Source organism: Pseudovirgaria hyperparasitica (genome assembly GCF_010093815.1).
Source record: "Pseudovirgaria hyperparasitica strain CBS 121739 unplaced genomic scaffold EJ05scaffold_11, whole genome shotgun sequence".
In the NCBI taxonomy this organism is placed as follows: domain Eukaryota; kingdom Fungi; phylum Ascomycota; class Dothideomycetes; order Acrospermales; family Acrospermaceae; genus Pseudovirgaria; species Pseudovirgaria hyperparasitica.
In genome coordinates this window covers 31,151-56,540 of record NW_022985559.1, presented here as the reverse complement: position 1 = coordinate 56,540, position 25,390 = coordinate 31,151, and the positions used below count along the sequence as shown (strand labels likewise).

At 48.9% G+C, this 25,390-nt stretch overlaps 7 protein-coding genes across 7 annotated transcripts; 4 read left to right on the top strand and 3 right to left on the bottom strand.

Annotated features, from left to right (window-relative positions):
- The first annotated feature begins 1,037 nt into the window (after positions 1-1,037).
- EJ05DRAFT_511998 (ubiquitin carboxyl-terminal hydrolase-like protein isozyme L3) lies at positions 1,038-2,213 on the top strand. The gene has a single exon (XM_033748295.1). It carries the CDS (start codon positions 1,328-1,330, stop codon positions 2,027-2,029), a length of 702 nt encoding a protein of 233 aa, XP_033598769.1. The 5' UTR covers positions 1,038-1,327; the 3' UTR covers positions 2,030-2,213.
- Positions 2,214-4,789: 2,576 nt separating this feature from the next.
- On the top strand, positions 4,790-5,179 carry EJ05DRAFT_477489 (uncharacterized protein). Its single transcript, XM_033744262.1, has one exon. The coding sequence runs from the start codon at positions 4,806-4,808 to the stop codon at positions 5,052-5,054; it is 249 nt and encodes an 82-aa protein (XP_033598768.1). The 5' UTR covers positions 4,790-4,805; the 3' UTR covers positions 5,055-5,179.
- A 784-nt stretch (positions 5,180-5,963) lies between these two features.
- Positions 5,964-6,896, top strand: EJ05DRAFT_487233 (uncharacterized protein; the record flags this gene model as incomplete). The annotated part of the gene is made up of 1 exon (XM_033745596.1): positions 5,964-6,896. The coding sequence occupies one exon, from the start codon at positions 5,964-5,966 to the stop codon at positions 6,894-6,896; it is 933 nt and encodes a 310-aa protein (XP_033598767.1).
- A 3,211-nt stretch (positions 6,897-10,107) lies between these two features.
- EJ05DRAFT_466604 (putative extracellular phytase) lies at positions 10,108-12,163 on the top strand (the record flags this gene model as incomplete). The annotated part of the gene is made up of 2 exons (XM_033742814.1): positions 10,108-10,202; positions 10,252-12,163. The coding sequence occupies 2 exons, from the start codon at positions 10,108-10,110 to the stop codon at positions 12,161-12,163; spliced, it is 2,007 nt and encodes a 668-aa protein (XP_033598766.1).
- A 2,894-nt stretch (positions 12,164-15,057) lies between these two features.
- Positions 15,058-16,605, bottom strand: EJ05DRAFT_511994 (Formate/nitrite transporter). Its single transcript, XM_033748294.1, has 4 exons — positions 16,389-16,605; positions 16,161-16,324; positions 15,975-16,132; positions 15,058-15,916 (listed from the first exon to the last, which is right to left on the bottom strand). The coding sequence occupies exons 1-4, from the start codon at positions 16,404-16,406 to the stop codon at positions 15,387-15,389; spliced, it is 870 nt and encodes a 289-aa protein (XP_033598765.1). The 5' UTR covers positions 16,407-16,605; the 3' UTR covers positions 15,058-15,386.
- A 1,407-nt stretch (positions 16,606-18,012) lies between these two features.
- EJ05DRAFT_493581 (kinase-like protein) lies at positions 18,013-19,303 on the bottom strand (the record flags this gene model as incomplete). The annotated part of the gene is made up of 5 exons (XM_033746131.1): positions 18,013-18,182; positions 18,235-18,379; positions 18,428-18,735; positions 18,786-19,105; positions 19,152-19,303. 5 exons carry the CDS (start codon positions 19,301-19,303, stop codon positions 18,013-18,015), a joined length of 1,095 nt encoding a protein of 364 aa, XP_033598764.1.
- Positions 19,304-20,961: 1,658 nt separating this feature from the next.
- EJ05DRAFT_493579 (Pkinase-domain-containing protein) lies at positions 20,962-22,503 on the bottom strand (the record flags this gene model as incomplete). Its single annotated transcript, XM_033746130.1, has 3 exons — positions 20,962-21,882; positions 21,927-22,189; positions 22,476-22,503. The coding sequence occupies 3 exons, from the start codon at positions 22,501-22,503 to the stop codon at positions 20,962-20,964; spliced, it is 1,212 nt and encodes a 403-aa protein (XP_033598763.1).
- Between the last annotated feature and the right edge of the window lie 2,887 nt (positions 22,504-25,390).

The following is a 25,390-nucleotide window of genomic DNA, read 5'->3' as shown; positions in this document are numbered from 1 at the left end:
GCAGCGTTCCATGTTACTTATTTAGTGTCCAAAGATTCTCAAGCAAAGTAGCTTAGGCGTTCAAGGCTTTTACTAAGAGTCTGACGCTACTCAGCCGTTCATTAACTTCTAGATTTTTGGCTCCCGTTGCTATATCATGTCAGCAAACTCATCAATGGATGCCTAGCCATACCTTAATCTTCGCAAGGGTCTAGGGAGCCTGATTAATCATTCCTGGATCGCGATGTCTATATTCTGAAAGAGCTAGGTAATGATCATTGATGCCAGTGTGGAACGAGGAGCATTGGGATATAGAGCATCTCCTTCCCTACAGATGTGAGGTGAAAGACGCTAGACTGTAAGAACCTTGCTCTGATTGACTGGTTTCTGGCAATGGGTAATGACTTCAGTGATTATCCTGTCACGATGATTTGTCGACCATGGACACCACTATCAAGAGAGAATGATAGTTACATAGCATCGCCCGTGTCTGAGATGTAACCGATTCTCCAGGACAGATGCGACAAGCAATACAACCTACCGAAGACTATGGATCGAAACCACCAGGCCAGCATGGCAAAATTCAGCGCTCGTGCCCCGGTCTCTGCGCCATCTTTCTAGCCAACGATATGTATATATATACACATGTATATAAATATTTCAAACTACTCAGATAGAAATCATAGTATATAATTACATAGAGAATCTTTACAAGCTTCAACTGATTATATGAATCTTTTCAGAAAGGAAAGAACAAATCTTTCAAGAAAAAAGGAACTTCCACACGAATAGCATTCATACAAATATGCTAACACTCATACAATATCCCTTCTCTCCGTTTTAAGCTATTCTTTCAGAACTAGTTTCTCATGATATATACTAAGATAAAGAGTTTAGAACTTGAAATTCATGTAGAACTAATCATCTTTTCTTACTTCATAAGTCTATATAGCTAAACAGGACGAGGACTTGGCAAATCGCACCCGATCCGATTGGGCTTAGTGGCAAACTGGAAGCTCCCCTCGTCCCAATCCCGACGTCCATCCATCCTAATCTGAGCTTCCGTCTTCATATTGTCCATATTAGGCTTATCTATGAATAACATAACATCATCTATCTCCAAGTCTGACACTCTTGTCTCGTAACATTCATCTATTTCAACCTGTTTGCCAATCTTGAACCTCTGTCGTCACCCGTAAGTCACTGAACGTGCGTATCGCAGACTCGTAACAATGCAGCGGGGTGGGGATGAAAGTGCGAAGAAGAAATGGATAATGCTCGGTAGGCTATAGACCCGCCCTTCTTCTGTGCCAACCTTTTGTTTTGGCCGAATCTCCGATGTAATTCGATGACAGAGAACAACCCTGATGTTATGAATCAACTCGCAGCGAAGCTGGGTGTTTCACCTGAGTTGCAATTCTACGACGTATATTCACTAGATGAGTACGAGCTACTGGCACATATTCCTCGACCCGCCTTCGCGCTTCTTGTAATCATTCCTCTCAGCCCAGCGTGGGACAAAGATCGAATGGATGAAGATGCCGAGACTGAAGACTATGCCGGGTTTGGCTCAGGAGAACCAGTCATCTGGTTCAAGCAGACCATAGGCAATGCATGCGGATCAATTGGTCTTCTTCACAGCGTCGTGAACGGCCCAGCTGTAGATTTCATCAATCCAAACTCAGATCTCGCAGACATACGTGAACGCGCCATACCGCTTGACATGACATCACGTGCGAAGATGCTTTATGATAATGGATCTTTTGAGACAGCCCATAAGTCTGTTGAGCTGGTTGGAGACACAAGTGCTGCCCACATGGATGGGCACGCCGGTCAGCATTTTGTCAGTTACGTCAAATCCAAAGGCAAACTTTGGGAACTGGAAGGCTCGAGAAAAGGCCCTATCGATAGAGGGGAACTTGCAGAAGACGAAGACGTTCTTAGTCCAAGAGCACTTGAACTGGGACTGAAAAGGATCATGAAGGTGGAGAGCGATGCTGGGGGAGGAGATCTTCGCTTCAGCTGCATTGCGCTGAGCCGGAAGCAATAGACTTCAAAGGAAGTCGCACCACAATTCGGCGGCGAACGCAGCACCACTATATCAGAGTGTTCATTATAATTATTTTTCCGGCACAGCGCCATCGCCATATGGCTTCCCGTGATTCATTATTCGTAGCTACTTCCGTGTTCATGTAACACTCTTCTTGCAGCAGTATACTGGTGTATCTGACAACCGCATTGATCGACTTCCTTGATAAGCGTGTTCCCAGCACTGAACATGTCACCATGATTTCACGGAATTATTCCCCCCACATCGGAATTAGGTTCGGCCAAAGCGTAGTGCTTGTGTCATGGTGTTTCCGAAGAGTCCATGAAGCACAGCAGTACAAATGAGCATGGGTCCATGTTGTATCTACCAAATTGTGTACGATGATTGGGAACTTTAAAGATCTTATGAAAGTAGCGACGTATACTATCAGGTTGTGTTATGAGGCTACAAGTAGCACGGCATGCGTAGCCTGGACACCTAATGAATGCAATCTCTAGTCCTTAGTACCAGCACACTTCTATCGCGGTGGTGAACACACCATCATCTTACCAGGGCCGCCGTGATGTAGTCACAGCCCAACTTCTTGCGAAGTTGAAGAACACAGTGTTGACAACGTGTCGCAGATATCAGACAGCGCAGAAAATGATAGAGTGGAACGAAAATTGAGTAGCGCGGTGGATCAAACTGTCGATGCCCGACGTTTTCGAGGTCTTCATAACTATTTGTATGCTCGATTGGTGCTGGGCCTGTGTACGCAGATCGCCTTATTTCTCACCAGTAATCCAGCACGTTTCTAGCCATGCTCAATGTGATCTTGCCATGCGATTGAGCGCTTGTGACCTGTTGATATTGACGCCTTGGCCTGCACGTAACGGCAGAGCCAAAGCGGATCAACCTTTCAGGCGAAAGCACGAATCCCCGATTCCATCAAGCTGTTAGCCATGGTCTTTGGGTCCACAGACAGGACAGAAGATCCGTTTCAGGGTTGCACAGACACCTTCAGCTATGAATTAACAAGCGCGTCTTGAAAATCGAGCTCGGCGAGGTTTACTGAGCAGAACGTTGACGTACGGCGAGGTACAGAGAGACGGCGAGCTGTTTCGCTGTTTCGAGAGCCGATATCTTCAGACCAGCATCAGAGATGGCTTACATGTTTGTAACAGCCCTGTGACCTGGGAATTTGTCCATTTCAGCTTGGGTGGTCAGAGGGTGGGAGTAGTGAGGCAGCCAGGGGTAATGCCGCCCCTGAGGCGGTTAGCGGTCGACAATATGGGTGTTATTGATGAAAAAACTCATACCCTTCCACCAAGCGCTATGCTCGCCTTCTTCCGCTGTCCCTGGGGTATATATCCAGAGGCGCGGGTGCTTCAATGACACACTGCTATTCCAACGACTACCCAATAACGTTGGGAGAGCAGATCGTGCGCAGTGCCGATGATACATCAAATCTTGGTTAGGCATTCATTCTATCGATAGTTCAAACAAATCATTGATCAGCTAGTGTATTTGGCGTCTCAGTCATTTGCTTCGTGGTGTTGCTGGTGTATGCGCTTGCGACGTAAGGTGGAGATAAAGAGAGGGAGCGAGATCAACAATGGGCCAGTGGATTGATGCGGTTCCGCCGGCAGTATTGTTGACAGTGATATTTTCAGCTGGCTGAGGCATTGATATTAGAGTAGCTGCATCGACATGAGAGGGATCTGAGAGCGTCATGGACACAGCTGAACAAGGCTGGTACGCTACTAGATTGAGTACAGATATAGTGTGTTGTGACGGGGGTGCGTCGCGCAGAGGGTGAGCAGGGGCGCTCGTCTCACGGTGCTCTTACAATCGAGTATATTCAGAGGAGTAACAAGGGGTTGGCAGGAGTTGTTGTAGCGATCACGAAGCCATAGCATGGTCAATAGAGCACAGCAGGAAGCTCCAAAACGACGAGAGAAGAGAAGTGTGCAGAAGGTGGAACGAGGCTTGTGGCCAATGATGCTGCGAGACAGGGCGAGAGTCAGGACTGGTTAGGGGCATGATGCCGGGCGAAACTTTGGCGCCACTGGTGGCGTCGATGATGCGAACGAGGCGTCAACACGAGCGGCGAAAGGGAAATTTCTCGCGACGAACACGAGCGTGAGGCGGACGCAACGGGAGTTTTGACCTGAGCCTGCCCTGCGCCTGACGGTTACAAGTCCCCCTCATGCTCCATAAGCCACGGCGCCGCCATCATCGAGACAGGCGGGGCGGCAGTAGTATTGCAAGCTGAAGCTGATGAGGGACGAATCGTGGATGGTGAGTGGACGGATGATGGATGACTAACATGTGGCGAATTAAGACGGACATGATAATGGACATGAGCATGGAGGCGGAGGCGAAGTGGAGGTGAAGGTGGAAGTGAAGATAACGAGCAGAAGAGTAAGAATAAGAATAAGATATAGGTGAAGGTGAAGGTGAAGGTGTAGACGAAGCTGAAGGAGGATGGAAGTGGTATATCGATCGGGCCTGAGGCTAGAGCTTAGTCATCAATATGCATCTGACAAACTAGGTGTAATTAACGGTAATTCTGAGTCACCTGACATCTCGGGTAGACAGCCCACATCGAACACCGGACACCTCTAGCTTGGCAGCAGACAAGGGTTTTAATTGGAGGGCTGGACTCATCCTGACTGACGAGAGGATGCCAATACACGTGACTAAGCTACGGACACACCCGTGTGTTATGTTCCCGACTTGTCTTCATTCCGATCCTCACCACATTCTGCTCCATTTTCTCAGTCATGATATTCTCATGCCCTTGTTGCGGCGCCACCTGCTCATTACCGTTGTCGACGCACTCCTCTGCGCGTCATGTCAGCCAGACCAAGGCACAGATAGGCAGACCGAAGCTATGCTGTGGTGTCGGAGTGGTAAGCTGAGTAAACACGTCCCGAATCGCGTATTTGGCCAAAAGCCACCCGGTTTACTAGCCGCAACATCCAAGCGATTATGGCAATGGTCAAGCATCGCGTCTCCACAGCTCCACGACTGGCCGACATAGCACATAATACACGACTTGATAGCGAGGCTGAGCAGGGCTGATGTAGGTGGTGCATGTGCATCATGTCGTCCCAGTCTGATGCCCTTCCCGCGTCCTGACTCTCGACTGTCCTTGTCTTGTCTAATTAGTCGCTATAATGGTACACTTCTCAGGCTCTTCTTGTACTCGTACGCTTCTCCTTCTCTGCCATCCACCGCCTACTTTGCGCACAGTGCTCCAATGATCTAATGACGACTCAGCTCCCCCTACACCTCCAACCCCCCTACCCCCCCCCCTTCTCCTTACTATACTAAACACTATACCAACATCTCTTATTTGTACTAGCACCTCCCTCTTCTATCCAAACTCCACTACTACCACTCGTGGCCTTCTCCGTCATAAAGCTTTGAGAACTGCCGTTTGGTGCCCTCGTCCATGACTGCCGCAGCTGCCATCGATCACTTTGTCGGGTATTAGATGTTAGTAGGCAGACCATCTGCACACTCCATCCGACCGTTTTACCTATGGACAGCATTTGCTCACTTTCCAGACAAAACTGCCCTGCTTCTTCTCCTATCGTTGTTCCCGGCTGAGCTCCAACGAACAGCCATCTCAAGCAAGAACCGAGCACCAGTATTCAAGAAGTCGTGGAGGGGATTTTTACCCATCTCGACTCTTCTTTCTAAACATCCCGCTCTACATTTCCCGAGAACTCTATTCTGCGGCAGATCATCCGCGTTAGTTAGGACGGGGATTACTTTAGCTGCATCCTGGCCGTTCTTTCGGACCCCAAACAAACCTATCAATCACTGCTCACCTCGATCTGCGAGCCTTGTCTTTCATTTACCCTGTCTTCTAATCTTGGGGCCAGCTTCACCGCGACATCCTGCCAACGATACGAGCTGCAGCAGTATTCCACCGACCTACTATATGCAGTCAGCACTCACTGCGTCATCATCCCTCACGCCCGCAACCGCGAACGAGCAGAACTATTTCTCCCATTCACTCCAGTCCGACCAACCATCCCTTCCTACCAGTAGCTGGGACAAAGGTAGATCTCCCGCCGGTAGATCGTCGTTCTCATCACATCCACATCTGTTGTGTGCACTGCCACCACAGATTGCTGTACAACGGCGTCCTCCAGTGGCCATTGAGCCGTCACGCACACGGCATACATCACCACATACTGCCGCACCATATATGGCGTCTCCGGTCCGTTGCATGCACCCGGAGTGCCTTGCTGCTGCCTCAAGCGACGATACATCTCCGCGTTGCCTGAAATCGAAGCCCCAGATCCAGACTACACAGCTACGGATACCCTCTCCCAGTAGTGCGAATCCACCAAACTCTTCGCTCAACTTGCAGCGCACACCCACAGCGTCGAGTGCAGTCTCGAGTGCGAGTACGTCTGCTGTAGCAAGCTCACCAAGGCATCACAAGCTTTACTGTCCCAAATGCAACGACCACCCGGATGGGTTTAGGTCAGAACATGAACTTCGTCGGCACGCAAACCGCGTGCACGTCACATCGCGTAAAGTGTGGATGACAGTAGATGCGTCGCCTGACCATAGTTTCTTGTCGAATTGCAAATCATGTACCACCGGCAAGCGATACAATGAATGCTATAATGCAGCAAGCCATCTGCGGCGAATGCATTTCCATCCTCGCAAGAGAGGGGAAGGCAAAGGTGAGAAGAGAGGCGGGGCCGGGAGTCTGCGAAGCGAAGATCCACCGATGGAGGTTTTGAAGAGAGATTGGCTGCGCGAAGTAGACGAGAGCGTGGCCGAGGGTGAGGAGAGAGACGAGCAATACAAGATGGATATTGGAGAGGACGAAGCGAGTGAGACAAGTCCGGCGCAATGAGACCTCATGGACATTACGACCTTGATACGGTGACGAATAGTACGACACGCACGTCAAAATGACCTTGATGCTATGACGAAGAACACGACATACACATGAGAACGACCGCAACCTAGCAGATTGAATTTACGGATTGAAGATTTGCGAGCATTCCATAGCATTTCCAGGAGTCACAGAGCACATACGACACGGATGGGCCTGTAACTTAACACAGTTCTAAGATTTAACTCCATCGGCATTGCCCTCGACGGATCTACTTGGTGTAAACAAGAGCCGACAAGTCGTCAAGTCATGTCATATTGTCCTTCTAAATGACGTGTTGTATTGGATATACGAACCTCATTTTCTTCGCAAGTATCATATTCCTATTCAGCGGAGCGCGAGGTCGGGCAAAAGAATGAATCTACTACACATAGATGGAATATATATATACAGAGGGTCATCTTTCCATCTTGATGGACAGAATCGATTCAAGTCAGATGAAGAAAAGTTTGGAGGCGGAACCAATCGGGAACTGGACAAGGCTGTAGACGGTGCATTGTAGCGGGTGTCCGGCTGCGAGCAGCAAGCGATGGCGGAGACAGGATAATTGGGGAGTCTAGCCTAGCGTACTGCTAGGTGTAGACAAGCAGCTGGGTATCTATATGGAACTGGTCCTAGGGTTTACTAAGGCTCACTACACACATGGCATGACCTGTCCAACAGGGATCTGACAGTCTGGGGCCGAACATGTTGGCGTGAGCAGCCTCGCAGACCGAGACGAGACGAGACGAGTCCGTAAGTGCCCCGAGAGGGACGATGAGAGGATAGCAAAGAGGAGGCGTTAACGGACGGGTCTGAAGGGGCGTCGAGTGTGAAGCCACTAGCGTCATTGTTTCCGAAGAAGCACAAAATCAAGCAGCATCATTGATACTACAAATATCCGCGTACGGCTAGATTTTACTGAGGCGGCGAGGAGATGGTCATGATATAATTATAGTATGACATAGACTACAGATGGTAATTAATCATTATTATCAAATCCACGGACAGGTCACGTCGAGTCGTGTTGTCGACTAGCCCAAAGTAGGAGGTTTGTAGGTCATAACGTGTGGCTTGTTAGCAGCTGAACGTGTGGCTTGTTGGCAGCTAAACGTGTGGCGCACGTGGAGGTCTACCTAGCTAAGGTAGACTATTATAGTGCACTAGCGGTGTCTACTCCTCACAGTGAGCACATGTTCTCTTAGAAGCTTGTACTATCATGTATAATTACTAAAGTCAGTTTATACCTATATAATATGTATCATCTAGGTAGCAGTATATATATATATGTGTATGTGCTTGTGGTGCTGACTGGCTTCCAGGTCTATGCTACATATTACGCATCTCAGACTCAGACATGCCTAAGCGATGAGCAAGGTCCGGCGCCAGATCCAGAACCAAAAGCAACCGCCACAGCCGGCTGGTGCCGTCGCGTTCATGTCATCTTAAGTGGCGCACTTCTCAGCACGGCCGCCCCACCGGACTGGACCTACCTATACGCCAACATCAATTGTAATCTACGTAATATTAATCCACTTCCAAACCTATTCTCCACTACAACGATTAGATCTAACTACCTGTAGTACCGCTACACCTATTGCCATGACTGGGAGGTAGCCAGACACACCTCAGACCATGTCAGCGTCAACGGCAACGTCAGCGGACATCTGCCCAGATTCCGCGTAATCCGGCCACTACAGGCAACATTCGCGACATCGTAAGACAAGGCAGTGCAAATCTAGGACTGGACCTCATGTTAAGTCAGGAACCAGGGTCTTACCGTCTCCACCCTCTCCCCACTCGAGTAGTGCGATGGATCCATGATGCATGGCTCCAAGGCCAAGTGCACCGCCGTCTTGCTATCTTGCATATATCAGTCTTGCCGGACGCTCCGGGTCAACGGTCTGATCACGGTCACCTTGCCGATGGGATAATACGGCTATCCGACTCTCAATCCCCCTGCCTGAGTTTCGGAACTTGCATCGCCAGCCGGCATCATCCCCAGCTTGCTCTGACAGATCAGATTTCACTTTATAGTCTGTTTCAGACCCTTTTTGGATACTAAGGTAGCTTGGAATCTTAGAACTTCACATAAGAATGCACACACGTCGCCTGGCCTTTCATTAGATTAGCGTTCCTGCGCAACATCCCGCCTCGCACTTGTACAGCACCATTTGCAATCATTATCAATAGGAGGACTTCTATCTACGGTCTCCCTGACTGTAGACTTCAGCGATGGGTTGATTGATATACTGCATCTTTAGCCCGTCTTGTCCATCGATCGTCCACTATTATCGTGATGTTAGTTCGACTTCAGATCTTCCGCAACGGTGCCCGCACCAGGTCTACTAGCTGACTGTCAATCTTTGTCCCTACCACGACCATTGATTTGTCGAACACAATTCTCGCAAGTTACTAGCGAGTGGGGATCATGGAATAGTTCATGCAGAGCCCTGGACAGCCTGAGGTGTACAGGGCGGGCCGTCCGTACCTACCTAACATGGCTCTACCTACGCGTATGTCCAAGAGTTGCCAAGACGTCAGTCAAGCGCGTCATCATGTGACCACGTGATGGCAGTGATCACACTTCTTTTCTCTTCTCGTATCTCATGCATCCAACGCCTTCTGACGCACGACATGAATCTGGCCCTTTGAGCATCTATCGCAGCGCCCTCGCAACGACCATGGCATCACATTGATATCGCCGTCGTCGCCCTATACACTGATCAGAGCTGTCAGCTCCTGTCCAGGAGCTGCCAAGAGCGTACAAGCACTGAGAAGGGCCGCACCGCGAATGAGAAAGCTGCGTCTCCGCACGCTTCTGCCAAGAACCCTCTACCTTCACCCTCACCTCCCGTCTGCCGTGGGCCCATCCGCGTCTGCCCTTACTGCAAGAAGCATCTCGTAAGGTGCTTGACGTGCCACCGAACGCCTCTGATGCTCGTCCACCTTGGCGAGAGGCGGCGTCCTCGCCCGTGAAGCCATTGACAACCCAGCAATCCGCACGTTTTGCGCAAACTCCGCGTCGCTGTCCTGGTTGCTGGAACGAAAAGGCGAGTTCCAGAAGCATGGGTGTGGGCATGGGCGTGGGTACGCGAAATTGCGGACAGCTGAGAAGTATAAAGATTCAAGCTAGCCCTGCTCGTTGGGGACTTTACGGCTCACGTCCTGCGCATCTCAATTGACAGTCATGGTTGCTTACAAGACTGCTGCTTTTGCTGTCGCTGGAGCCCTACTTGGCTTGTCTCGTGCGCAGACTTTCCAGAGACTGGGTGGCTGCCCTACGTTAGGTGTGCTAGCAATGGTTTCTCAGCCTACTCACAGACACTTACAGTGATCTAGGTTGCGTCTTTCCTCCTGACGAAGCCGACTTTCTTGCGGGACAGTACTTCGACATTCGCCTGGAGGTCCACGCACCAGTCAATGGCTCCGAGGCCATCTCCAGGTCCCCGGACGAGCACTTCACCTTCACTATCAAAAAGAAGGACTCCGACGACGAACCAGTGCCCGCTGCCAAATACTTTCAATTGGACGAGCCGCAACTAGAGAGATGGAACTTCACCTGGACCGAGGACCTGTTTGCTCGTGACATGGGCAGACCATCCCTTGTGAATGTCACCGCAAAGGCCTACCGCAAGGTCGCCCTCTACGAAGCCGGCGAATACGAGGCCACTCTCACCTACTACGATGGCCAGCAGACCGTGGCGAACTGGATTGTCCGCGATCTCGACGAAGAGCGCAAGACGAAGAATATTCTGCTTTTCATTGGGGATGGTATGACAACGAACATGATCACTGCCGCACGCCTTATTGCTCACAAGTCTGTAAATGGAAAGTACAAGAGTTTGATGCAAATGGACAAGTTCCCTGTACTCGGTCACCAGATGACGCACTCTATGGATTCCTTCATAACCGACAGTGCCAATTCAGCCACCACCCTTTACAGCGGCCACAAGACTACTGTGAACTGTCTAGGCGTCTACGCCGACTCCAGCAAGAACCCCTTCGATGACCCAAAGATTGAGACTATTGCCGAGATCTTCCATCGTGTCTATGGTGGCCACATCGGGATTGTATCAACAGCCTTCATCGCCGATGCTACTCCTGCTGGATTGACTGCTCACACGCGCGATCGTGATCAGTATGGAGCCGTCGTGGACTCTTTTCTGAACGGCATCACCAACTACACCTGGACAAACTGGACTGGCCCTGACGTTCTTTTCGGAGGTGGCGCCGAGCAATTCTACAACTCGAGCAAGGGCGGTAGAACTTATATGGACAAAGACTACTATCTCGAATTCCAGAATAAGGGCTACCAGCTTGCACAAGACGCCGACTCCTTATCAAGCTTAAGCAACGACGAACGCGCACTCGGGATCTTCTCCGTTAGCAATATGGCCAAATGGCTCGATCGCAACGTCTACACCAACAACCTCCGTAACCAGTCCAACAGCCCCGACGGGAACAAAGCTGACGCCGTGAACCAACCTGGCCTGAAACAGATGACGCTCAAGGCCATCGACATACTCAATACTCGCGCCGGTGATAACGGCTGGTTCATCATGTCCGAGGCGGCCTCTATAGACAAGCAAATGCATCTCCTCGACTACGACCGTGCGCTGGGCGAGTTGCTCGAGCTTGACGACACTATCCGCGCTAGTATTGAGCATCTGAAAGAGCTTGGCACGCTCAAGGAGACCCTCATCCTCGTCACAGCTGATCATGGTCACGGCTTTGATGTGGCTGGTAGCGTTGACACAAAGTATCTCTCTGCGCAGAACAACACGCGCTCGAAGCGCCAGGCCGTCGGTACATACCAGAACTCTGGTCTGTCGCAGTACGCCAACACCGGGAACTTGACCTACACTGACGGTGTTCACTTCCCCTCCAACTGGGATCCACGATACACGCTATTTGACGGCTTCATGGCGAACCCCGACCGTCGCGAGAACTACAAAGTACACCAAACCGGCCCTCGTACACCATCGCGTAATCTCACGGGTCCAAACAATTACTTCGTTAACCCGTCGGACAATCCTGATGGCCTCGTCGTCAATGGGACCCTTCCTGTGGAAAACAGCCAAGGTGTCCACTCACTTACCGATGTCCCAGTCTTTGCCATGGGCCCATGCCAGGAGCTTTTTGGTGGTGTATATAGTAGTACGGATGTTTTCTTTGGTATGGCCGACTGCCTCGGTCTGAGTAGGTATAGCTCGGACGATAGTGGCTATCGTCGTGATAAATAGGAAAGGTCGTAGGTCAGGAGTTGAGTTGAGTCGAGTTGAGTTTAGCGAGCATGGCGAGGCGTGTGGAGTCTGAGTTGTCGTAGTCTGTATCGGGTAGAGGTGCGGTGCATGAATAACGGCGCGATGAAAAGTTGTATTTCGACAAAGGCGACGCGGCGGATCTGTCCAATGCGTAGATCAGTGCTATGATCAGCAATGGCTTTCCCAACCAACGTCTCCGGCCACCGCTGCTAACTATCAATCTTTACCCACCTGCAATAGTAGTAGTAGTAACACCAACAGTGAGAACGTGTAGGATCAGCCCTGGCTGGTTTTGCCACATCTCTGAGTCCACGACGTGTCTGTGCTTGCAGGGAGGATTTACCATGGGAAGACAGAGCGAGAGGAGTACAAGGGTAGCACGAGAAACAGTCTAGTAGTGTGAAATGGTATATCAGCATAAAGGCAGCGGGTGACTTTTTCACATCCATTCGGATAGTTCGATTGCGTTGAGAGATCCATTCCTACGCTGTATGCAAGCCGGTAACAGTGCAGTGGTTGTCTCAGCACCGCGTCTCCGGTGCTTCCGGCTTTTTGAGGGAGAGTGAGAGCCGACTGGAATAGGGAGCGTCCTGACTCCTTGGGTGGACCGGGTCAAGAGGGGAATCATGCTTCATGAGCTGAGTGGAAGGAAGCAAGTTCAGAACAGTCACTGACGTGAGAAACGCAGCACTGCAGATTTGACGCTCTGCAAGTAAGCGAGGAGGCTGGATGACCATTCGTTGATAGGCCGGGTACGATGTGTAGGGTGCATCCGATGAGTGTGCTGTGCGGTTTGTGTGGGATGCCTGATGGAGTCTGCTTTGCCGCCTTGCTGCATTCATGTCTCAGACACACCTTGCTGACCTGCGTATGTCCTTCTTGTACAGTAGTATGCTACAGGATGAAGGGGACATATGAGGAGCCCGTATCCCACCAACTTGCGTCGATCCTGAGTACAGCAACCTGATGTGTTGGTCGGCAGTAGCTGTCCCAGGGTACCATTGTAGTTGTACCATGCAGGACTAGCCTTAATTACACACATGGGTAATACAGTCCCAGCGAGCTTGGCTTCGGCGATTTCGGCGTGATAGCGCAAGGATTGACTAATTACTCGTGGATGTAAAGGACTGTGTTCGGATAGACTGCAGCGTCCAGGAAGACATTACTCGTATATCACCGCTTAGTAAGTCATGGATGAAGCTTCAGCTTTACAACATCACTACACTACTTTGCGGACCGTCGCGCCTGGGAGAGCGTTGAGCTGGTGGGGTCAACGCTCGCTGATAGGCTTCCACGGATTCGACTTTACGCAGTTTGGACCACCTGCGGGCCGGGGACGATGTCGGTGTAGCTGACTGAGTGCTTGGTCGGGAATATGTTGTTGGGTGATGGTTAAGGGCTAGGGGTTGATGTGCATGTGTATGTGCATGATGCATCCATCATCCATCGGCGAAAGGATGGTGGTATCTTGTGGTGTCGACAAGGATACATGCTCGGCAAAGAACAGCCACAGCCTTGTCTCGATGAATTGATTGGCCCGTAAATTCGCCTTCTTCATTGTATCAGTGTGTCGATAATTCAGCATTCGATTTGGAAAGTTTATCCAACAAGAAATCGCACTTGACAACAGAAGAACATCATGGATAGCTCAAGAAAGTCGGTCCTAAGGAGATTGCCATTTATTAAGTCATGGATTTATCCTATAGAACCCCCTAATTGGTAGATACAACGTCTAAACCAGTAGACTTGGTTGCCGGCCTGTTTACGGAACCTGCACGAAAAGATCCCGTGGATTCACTAACGCCAATCACTCGCTTACCCTCAAACTTTCTGTCTTCAATGTCACTGTCAACACTCCTAGCCCGGCTCGTGCCCATAATCAATCTGTAGGGTCTCACAATCGCATCGGACCAATCTCGAAGAACCTTGCGACGTTACGATGCCTCGCCGCAGCGCCATTTAGTACCAGTTCCACCACCATTTCCTGCCCTGTTCTTTACTTGTATTGCTGCTACTCGTCGAAGATGTACGAGACATGACGCTGCCGGGCACTTTCACAGCATCGATACCATAAGGTCGCACTTGCTGAGGCGTGTTCAGTGACGGTGCTTGAGTCGTCGGTGTTGTCGATGTCGGCCGTGATTGGAAGGAGCGACTTCTCGAGTATGTGACCATGAGAGACATCGTTGTAAGAATTTGAAAGGGTCGAAGGGTATATATATGTGTATGGATGGTTTGGTTGAGGAGTGGCTTGACTCGAAGGCTTCAGCCTGTTCGACAGTACGAAGTGCAGATGTGAATCTCAGGTAATCCGAGTCGAAAAGAGTGATATTGACTCAGTCTGTACGACTTCTGGAAGAGAAAGGAGGATTTGATGACTTGTCGCTCGTCGCCGTGGCGGGCAACCTGTTTATACCATTAGCATCGTGGTGGGTACCATCCATCAGGTGAGGGGCTGCATACAGATGCGGGGCCAGTCAATCAATACACCAACCACACGATGAGCGTCCTCCGTATCTCATACGAGCACAGCCAGGGTTGCACCACACATCCCAGACACCCCATGGAGGCCCCAATAGGGCAAATATCACATTTGGAGCCGGGGAATGGGATATTTCGCATAGGACGAAGTATAGTCACTACTAGCCTTGATCTGATAGACGGTAAAAGATAGGTCTATGGATTGTGTTTAATTGGCCGTGGCGATCCTTCCCACTACAAGCTAACTATTTAGTTATTCTCATTGCTCTCTTCCTGGTCCTGTCCCTAGCGTCACCTACTAACTGCATTAAGCTCAATAGTAAGTACTTATCGAGGTTTTGAGTGTAAGGGATGAAGTCGTATTGTTTCACGATGTAAACAAAAGTCTAATTACATGTATATATATTTCTACATCTACCCCCTTTCGTATGCCATTACGTCTGAAGAAAACATTTCGCATATGTCTGATACGGAGTACGACTCTGAGTACAACATAGATAAGGCAGTGTGATGGCAAAAGCTCATCATGATCGTCACAGTCATACTTGTTTCACTCATACTGATGCGCACGAGGTCTAGCCATAGGACTCGCGAGATCCCGGGTATCGAAGTCTTGTCGAACGTCCAAGGCATGTCAGTAAATATCGCAGCATCTTCAGTACTCTTCGCGTTCCGAGAGATATGCATTCCAACAGCGCCGAGTCCGGTACGACCAGCTCGTTTATAAGGCATGGTCAACCTTTTTGATCGTTGACCCAGCATTACTCTCGACATCGCTACCCTTTGTCTTACTGAACAAGCTGATGCCATTAGAGACTGGCCCTCGTTGGTATTTGACACCATCAACTTCGACCTCAGGTTGGAATGCAAGGTACATCCACCAGTAATACCCACCACAGAACAACGCACCACCAACCAAGTTACCCAAGAAAGCAGGGATGATACCTTTCCAGATATACAGGCTGACAGTGACACCAGGTGTCTTCAACCAGATTCCCATGGGCACAAAGAACATATTAGCAACAACGTGATCGAAACCAAGCGCGACGAAGGCAAAGATCGGAAACCAAATGCCGATGATCTTGGATGCGAGGTCACGGGCCTGGAAGCCGAAGAAACAGCCTAGGCACACGAGCCAATTGCAACCGATCCCGCGAAGAAAGATGTTGTGCCACATAGGAACAACTTGCTTGGTTCGAACAAAGTTGTGGATTTCGGTGAGATAGGGGTCCTTTGCAAAGACGTTGCCGTCTGCGACGCGTTAGATACTGTTTAGAGTCTGGAAACTTTGACTCGGAGCTTGACTTACAGCCGAAGATAATCGAGACGACGAATAGTGCACCAGCGAGATTACCCCAAAAAGTTATGAACCAGTGCAGCAACATCTTGACTGGACTCAGGCGCTTCTGAAGGACGGCAACAGTAGTGAAGAGGAACGAGCCGGTGCACAAGTCAGCACCAGTGAGGCTGAAGAATCAATTAGCAGATGCCTAACCAAGAAGTGATGCCATCGGAAATGTCGCTGAATATGACCTCATCGTCTTCTCCTCGACCCCATGTGTGTGAGAGGATTGCGTAGGAAGGAGTGCGGTCGCTGGGGAACGAGGTCAGCTCGAATCTGTCGTTTACTGCCTTCAACAGTCGCATTTCGCGTTTCGTCTGGTGCGCATGAGTGTTGAACAGCAGACCGTGTTTGCACGATGAGTGTTAGGCAGCTGCATACTGCGTAAAGCGCCTCCATGTTGCAGCGAGGCTGAGACGCTCGCAGTGTTCAGAGCAGAGTTCCTATCAATCAGTCCAACTTCAATTCTGCCTCTCCAGAATTGACTCAGTCCAGTTCAACTGAGGCCTCTTGCCAAGGGTTGGATCTTCAGTCCAATTCAATTCTAGGGTAGGATTGAGTTGCTAATAGTTGAGTTGAACTAAAGTTACATATAGATAGGTATATTAGTGGATATCCTCTTAAGGTTAGGTGATTCGACTAGATTTAATAGAGGAAAGTCACGTGATACGTCACGTGATACGTCACATGATACGTCACATGATATATCATGTGACTGTACGGGCACATTATGTAAGTCGTCATGTGACGAGTCACGTGATTTACACGTGACTTACTATCACTCTCTCATGTAAAAAACCACATAAAGTCTCTATACTAATAGCTATATATTAATAATATTAATATAGTTTCTTTTAAGCTTATTATTCACTTATATTAAGAACTACTATATAGGTAATATCTTAGAATACTAAATTTTATCTATCTTTAAGACTTTTAGCTAATCTTACTAATATACTTCAGTCTAGTCCAGTTCAACTTTAATTCTACTACTAGGATTAACAGTCCAGTTCAATTCTACGATGGTAAGAGTTGAAGTACTTCAGTTCAATTCAACTAGAGGCCCAAAGTTGAACTGAACTGATTGATAGGAAGTCTGGTTCAGAGTGGCCGGCTGTTTCTGCATCTGATGTTCAAGTAGTACGCCGTAGCAGCGCGAGCTAGACAGGCTAGACAGTCGTATGTGGCGCATCGAAGAAGCCATCAGCCACAGTGCTGGCTTGGCTGGCTGATACTGACCGTTTTAGCGGTGTGTCAGCAGAGCGTCAGCAGAGCGTCAGCAGCGCGGGGTGGTCTGCACTAGCCAAGATCGTGCTAGGGAATCAGATTGAGCGGGTGCAGCGACTTCATTAGTATCCTAGTGGTTTTGGGCTGACCATCGAGCATCGCCTAGAATAGCATGTACTAAGATACATAGCTATGGGAACGGAATTTGCTGCGATGGTGCCTAAGGCGAAATTTCCCGCAGCAGAGATGACGGGCTTCTTCAAGCAGCATATGCACGAACCTCGCAGCGCCCTCGGAAGCTTTGGAGACTGGATGGTAAGACTAAGTACAGACGAGGAGAAGTCTAGGATCGAGAGAGTAGACTCATTGATGGACGAATAATCTGCGCGAGGCAAATCAAGCCTCTTCGATTTGAATTGAATTGAGATGATTTGAATTCTTTACGCTGCGGAATGCCAGCTGGTCCCCTAGCTAATGTCATCGCATTTTCGCCGCTGAGCAATCGCCATTCCAAGATGCATATTATTGTTGCCATCGCTTATATTATGGGCATCTTTGCGCAGATGCAGCCAATAGAGTTGATGGTGATGAGAGCCTGGAATGAATGGTGGTGAGCTGAATTCGAGATGCAGTAGAGCACCGTTTGGTTCACCTTGCGCGGTTCGAATTTCTTCCAGACGCATCAAGATATCCATAAATATTCTAGAAGAGAATGGGCATGTACGAAGTGTACACACCTAAGGAGTAGCAATTCATAAGCGAACCATTACTTAAGTCGTCATCCAGTGTGTAACCAAGGGTGCTTGAGAAGCTCACTTGCTGATATCCGATCGTCGGGATCCCATCTCCACATGCAGCGCATAAAATCGAAAAGCAATGGCATTGTTGCCTCTGCTTCCACCCGATCTTCAATATGTATGGCGCTGATGTCTCCATGCTTCCAGTCTCCTTAATCCTCATCAGCTGTCGGGTTTATAGATCGAGTAGCATACGGACTCACCCTTTTCATCGAAGAAAGCTTGAGATGCGGCGCAACGACCAAGGAAGCTCTTCGGAGGAAGACCTAAATACTGAACCATCAGACTTACCGAGCTCAGTTCATCTGTTTGTCCGAAGATACGTTCCCCAAAAAGGAGTTCCCAGATCTGAATAGGAATGTAAGCATTAGAGCGAAGAAGACCAATCTGACTCACTAAAACGCCCAAATTCCAAACATCGATTTTGGAGTTCCAATCTGCACCAAATATTACTTCAGGAGCCCGATATGGAAGAGCTTGAGCTAGCCCTTTGTGATATGAGGTGCCTAGTACAGCTGAACCCAGATCGCAGAGTATGGGGTATCCTAGTTCGTCTTGGACCATTTGGCGAGATCGATATATAGGTAAGTCACTATTGATTTGCTTCACATAACTTGTGTGGTGTGTTTCAGCTGCGATAAAAGAGTTTAGAAACTCCTCCTCGTCATTCGGCAGGGTCATTTGAATATTGTCCAATTTAATGTCTGTTATGAGTTCAGCAGTCTTGAATAATGAATCCTGGATTTCAACACACCTGTATGGACAACTCCATTAGAGTGGAGGAAATCCATTGCGTGAAGAAGATAAGTAGTAATCCAACGAACATTATGAGATCCAAAAGAATTCCTCGGAATCGCCTTAGTAAACTCTAGTAGACTTGCTCCTAGCGGCTCAAATAAAAAGCATTGATGTACTCGGCCGTTCGATGTAATACTGAAAATTTGATTAGATCGTCGAACACAGTATTTGCCTGGATGTTCCTGGGATGATGAACATTGCTCTATATGCTTCAATGCTTGGGCTTCATGCGAAGTAGCATCTGCGGTTAAGATCTTCAGGACTTTGAAGTGTTTGCTATTTCGTAATTAGCATGTGCTATTGCTCTCCAAATCCGGCTTACTTCAAATCTTGGCAAAGCCAAGTAGTTGAACTTCGCCCATATCCTAACTTGGATCTTATTATGCAAGAACTCCCAATCGAGTCGCCAATTCTTGCTGGATAATATCGGGAAGGATCAAAGTGTGACAACGATTCTTCGTCAACAAGATCCATATGCGTGGTAAGGTCCCAGCGTGAAGCTGGCGAACACGAATAGAGCTGTGTCTGTTCTCCTAACAGAAATCGACGGTACAGGTGAGGCCTGACATGATATAACAGGCTCAACGGAGCTGGTGTTCTCATTAAGAATGTTGTTAGATGATATGCATGGCGGCGAACTGGATGCACGGTGAGGAGAGACTTAATTACTATAAACTAGATAGATAGTCCCTAAGAAGGTATATAAGGCTTATTTATATAAATTCCCTCTATTTTAAGTATATAGTTACTAATATAGGCGTTTAGAGTCGTACTCAAATCACGTGGTTTATTAGTGGGTTGGCTCATTAGTGGGTTGGCTCATTAGTGGGTTGGCTCATTAGTGGGTTGGCTCATTAGTGGGTTGGCTCATTAGTGGGTTGGCTTATTAGTGGGTACGTTAACTTAGCTTTCCAACTACGGGGGGCCTTTTAAGATTATCATGCGCTGCTACTGCGCTTGCTATCGTGTTTTCCGTGATGACCCAACCATAGGACCTGGTCATTAGTAACAACTTGCTCACACTCGTCCGAAGAATTTCCTCGATGCTCTCCTGTCTCTGGCATGAAAATACCTTATAACACGAAGTATCGAGAACCAAATGGGCATCACAATAACAGACTTGTTCAAACCACATACCGATAGGGGTATACATTCTGGTTTCTCGAAGTAATGCTCCCTCCCCTAGACGTGGTGAAGTAGCGTTCAGTCAAAAGGCTGTAATTCCTTCCTGTTTATGGGGGAGTTCGCACTTTGTGTCCGAATCACTTAGCTCAGACGCTGACTCTTCTACTTAAAAGACCCTTGGAAGAAAGGTGAGGTGCCCATCGTGTCTGCAGCCCATACGACAGCCAGATCCATTCCGCATTTACGTATTTGGTTCTTTAGTACTATCAATACCACTGCTATTTCTGCCTAGACCCCTCCCAATCCTGTGCCAGTGGACACACATGTCGCGTCCGGCGCTGGCGAAGTTACGCTTGTGATTAACGACGGGGGCCTTGTCAATCGAGCGAAGAAGTCGTCAGGGTCCAGCAATATTAGTACTCTAGTACCGTCTGTGTCTGGCTTTGGGCCTGATCCTTTCCGCATGCTCCGCTTCGCTGAGGGAGCCACCGAACACTCTGTTCTCTGTTCTGGTACTAAAACTGCCATGAATGGTATCTCTGTCTTTGCCGAAGATGGGTCAGGCATTGGCTCTTCGCATGGCTTTGCGGACAACTTAGGGGCTCGGTGCGATGACCGCATCGGGAGGAACGTATTGGGATGGTCTAAGATAGTCACGATGGAAACACGATGATTCGTAAAAACAAGCTCCTTAGGCTCCGTCAGACACCCAATAGACAGCGTCAAATTCAATGGCCCAGCTGCTGGGGGAAGTAAGACATCCATATCGATATCTTCAGAATTGTCTGATCGCGTGAGACGTCTTGATGGCGATGTTACTGGCGCAAGATGTGCGGAGCATGCAGGATGCTTCGCGGCCTCGTCCATCCTGTGTTTGTACCGCTCACGTAGGTCTAGATACAGGAGTTAGTTGAATGAAACAATTGAATATTGAACACTGCTTTGAAAGTGGTATCGATATAGATTCTGCCGCATGAAGGCCCTAGAGTGCCATGAACCTCGAACCATTAATAAGCACCTTGAGGAATTTGAAAATTGCTACCACCCATTTGTGCTTGTTGCGCCTGTTGCTGCGCCATTTGTGACTGGTGCTGTTGTCTTTGATGCAGATCGTTGAACCACGGATGCGACAGTGAGTCCTGTGCGGATACGCGTAGCTCAGGCCGCAACTGAAGCATCCTGCTGAGGAGATCAAGTCCAACTTGGTCGTATTCGAGGTGAGGAATGATGTTCTGAAGCTTCTGAGTCGCATAGACGTGAAAATTGGGTTTGTATTCTGGAAAATTAGAGATACCGGGCCAAGATCGCTCTGACGGTGTGCCCATCAATCTGAAAATTTTCTGAAGTTGGTCCTCATTAGTCGTGCCAGGGAAAAGTGGCCTCCCAGTATACATCTCTGCCATAATGCAGCCAGCGGACCAGATATCAATACTAGTGTTATACGTTCGGCTACCCAGGAGGACGTCGGGTGCGCGATACCATAAAGTTACGACTTCATTTGAGAAGGTATTGACGGGAATGCCGAATGCCCGCGCGAGACCGAAGTCGGCCAGCTTCAATTGGCCCTTGGTATTGATGAGAAGGTTCTGTGGCTTCAAGTCTCGGTGTAGCACTCTGTTCTCGTGACAAAATGCAATGCCACGCAGCAGTTGATACATGAACGATTTGATGGTTGGTGGATCCAGTTGACCTCTATCGCCACGTGAGTCCATGTACTTCTTCAAGTCCTTATCCATGAACTCGAAAACGAGCATAAGCTTATTTTCAGTATGTATGACATCATGGAGAGAGACGATGTTCTCGTGCTTCAGCTCTTTCATGAGAGAGATCTCGCGGATCGCAGTGGAAGGCGTTCCCTCTTCGCTGTCGAGGTGGATCTCTTTTAAGGCGACAAACTCGCCAGTCTGGCGGTTACGACCTTTGAAGACCTATCTTGTCAACTTCGTGAATGGTGAGCCAAATGAATACCTACCGTCGCGTAGGTTCCCTCCCCGAGCTTCTCGAGCTGCTGAAAGGAACTCGGATGTCTCTTGTCCATAATTGGAACCTGGTGGTCACCACCAAGACTTCTCACACTGATTGACGAATCTGTACGACTTCCGATGGCCAAAGTGCCGGCGTGAGTAGGCCTGAGGTTGCCAGGCGGCGGCCGACTAGTATAAGTGGGATCCCAGAGGATAGTAGAGGCGGTGGTGAGTTGCGCGGCGATGGCGAGAGCGTTGGGTGATGCCGGGGCTGTACTTGTATGAGAGGAGGATTTTGGGAGAGATGGTTGAGCCGTTGTGAAGGCTGGTTGGGGAGGGTGGGGGAGCGGGCGAGCGGTTTTCGAGACGGGAGGAGGTGAAAAACAGGCTTGCGCTGGAGAGAACAACAAGTGCTGGATAGGAAGGAGCAGGATGCAGATGAATGGATGGCTGGAGGGATGGATGCAGGGCCGGATGAGGATGCAGGTGAGGTTCAGCTTAACGTGAAATTGAAAGTAGAGGTTAAGGTGTATGCGGATGTTATCACATATTCATACACATGATCTCTATAGCAGAAGGAGTCATAGCGGTTACGAGGCACTGATATTATTAATAACCAATACTGTAATACCCAATCAATCAGAGTTAATTACAGTATGGATTACTTATTAGGCTAGGTAGGTATCTTGGACACGGGCTATTTTCGTCAACAGCGCTTAATGACTCAGCCAACCAACCATCAACCAGGGCGCCGTTACACTCCACAGCATGCAAACAGGGTGAAACACCATTACAGACAAATCGTTTCACTATTCCTTTAGCATTTCTGCAACTCCCACGCACTGCCAGGTCAAAGATGGAACTCGTTCTTAGTTCCTCTTAGCACTCCTAGTCCATTCCGGCGCGTCCCAATCGTCAGAGACTGAACGAGAGAAACGCGCGGTTATTGCTATTATAGGTTCAGATGTAAAACTTTGGTCCGTATGTGCTAAGGTAGGATAATCATACGCGATTGACGAGAAATACCATTTCCAGTGATGATAGAGATTTTCAGGTGCCATGTGCCTCTCAGAACAGAAGTTGATTTCATGTTGCATGGAAGTGTTAAAGCGTATATTATTGCATCTTTGGAACAGTGGATTGCCACTCACCACCGCGAGGCTTCACGTATCCGATATACATTTACATAGCTGACTGAGTGGCCCGTATGTATTCCCAGGTAGAACTCCCGTCCCTAGTTCAGGAATCGATATTGAACGAACTCCAAAGATGATCTTCACCGAATTCGCCACATAACAAACTAATTAGGCAGGTATTTACGCAACTGTTTCTTTGATCAGTGATTCATCCATAGAGATGTGCGCTACATGACTTACATCCAAGGTCACTGCTCGACTCGAGTTCTCACCCTGATCTCTCATGATACCCACAAGACTTTCGCTCTCCATGAAGAAAGCGGTCTTGAGACTGATGACAATGAACTGCATACCTGGCATAGCATTCTTCTTGACATAGTTGGCAACACGAGCAACGTTAAGGTTGTCCAGGGCAGCGTCAACTTCATCCAGAACGAAGAAAGGTGACGGCGCATAGCTGTGCACGGCAAATAGAAGCGCAAGCGCAGCGATGGTTTTTTCGCCACCGGAAAGGTACTCCATGTCCCGAAAACGCTTCAGCGGTGGCATAGCCGTGTATTTGAGGCCATCCAGATATGGTTCATCGTCGTGCTCGACGGTCAATTGAGCATTACCGACCACACTGCTTCCCACAGTCCTCGTAAGATCGGCGTATACATTCTTGATATGCTCCGAGATATGCTTGAACGCACGGTTGAACTTCGTCAGTCGTTGTTTTTGGACATCCTCAAACTTCTTGTTGAGGGCCTTTTCTTCTTCGCGAGCTCTGATATGTTCTTGTTCCGCGTCTTCGTGACGTGTAATTGCACTGTCCAGCTTCCGTGTGGCTGTCATGTTCGGCTGCATCTTATCAAGCTCGGTAGTTAGTGAGCGGATCGTTTGGTCGAGTTTTTTCTCGGTATCATCAGACCCATCCTAAATTTGCGTGAGTATCAAGATAACGTCAGCGATGTGAAGCGCGTACCTCACAGAGATCTTTGTCAAGCTCTTCAAAGTTGATATGGATTCCAAAATCTTTTTCCTCTGCCTGTGGTAGCATAGTGCTGTCTGGGTCCTCATCAACATCCATGGCGTCTTCGTCATCGACGTCGTCGTTCAGATCTCCCATTGGCAACGACTCAATGGGTTTCGAGTCTTCGGTTAGAGCTATCTTGATCTCGTTCAATTTGCATTCTTGTAGAAGCGCATATCGCTCGCTCAAGATCTTCCTCTTCGTGTTTTCATGCTCATTAATCTTCTTTGCCTCTACGTCGGATTTCTTCTTCTCGGCGTCCAATTCCGACGTGCGCTGTCTCACCAGACTTGCTGTGTCCTGCTGAGACTCTCGCAATTTGACGAGACTTTCCCGAATCTGATCGAGTTCAGTCTCCATCCGGTCCAGCTCATGCTCCTGGGTTTCTTTATTGGCGCGGATCTGCGAGATTTCCTTGTCCAGTTTCATCATTGCTTTTTTTAGACTCTCGTGCCTGCTCCGTTCCATGTCTCTGTCCTCAGTCGCTTTGGAGATTTGCGTCTCAAGTCTCTTTATCTGCGTAAGGAAGTCACGCCTCTTTTCATTCAACTCTTGTTGGAGAGATCCTTGCTCCGCTACGTATTCTCGAATATTAGAGTAATGGAGTCGATTACAGAAAGCCGCGAAGACCTCATCTTCGACCTGTGCTATCGCGTCTGCATAGCTCTCTCGAGTCTCTTGCAGGTTGCTGATTTTCGCTGCTTGCTTTGAAAGCTGAGCCTTAGCCGTCGCTAATTCGCTTTCGGCGTTCTTCAAAGCTTTCTTCCCATCTTGGATATTCCGGTCTAAAGTCTTGACTTCGTCTTTCGCCGCTTCTAGCCTCGTTTGGAGCTTCATCTGCTCGATTATCAAACCCTGCTCTTCCAAGTCCAGAGCATTGGTATCTGGGAGAGCTTCAAGCGCGGACCTAATCTTTGCAACATCGCTGCGGTGCTTCTCTGCTTCTGCCGCAGCTGTAAATTGTTGAGTAGTCTGTTTTTTTCCACCACTACCACCAGTCATAGTTCCGCCCTTGTTTATGACAGCGCCGTCATACGTCACAGCTTTAACGTTAAAGCGCTGTTTCCCAAAACAGATCTGTCGAGCTCGTTCGAGGCTCTCGCAAATCACGGCATCACCACAGACTGCGGACATAGCTCGCTCATGCGCGGAATCGTATTGAATTGCATCGATGACGAGTCGGGTCTTTTGAAGCGACCTAAGTCGTTGATCAACGGGTCGAATTGCGATCTTGTCGAGGGGGAGAAACTTCATACGCGGAAGCTTGTTCTCGACGAGGTAGTCGATGCACTCTCGGGCGGATTTCTCAGATTCGATGACGACC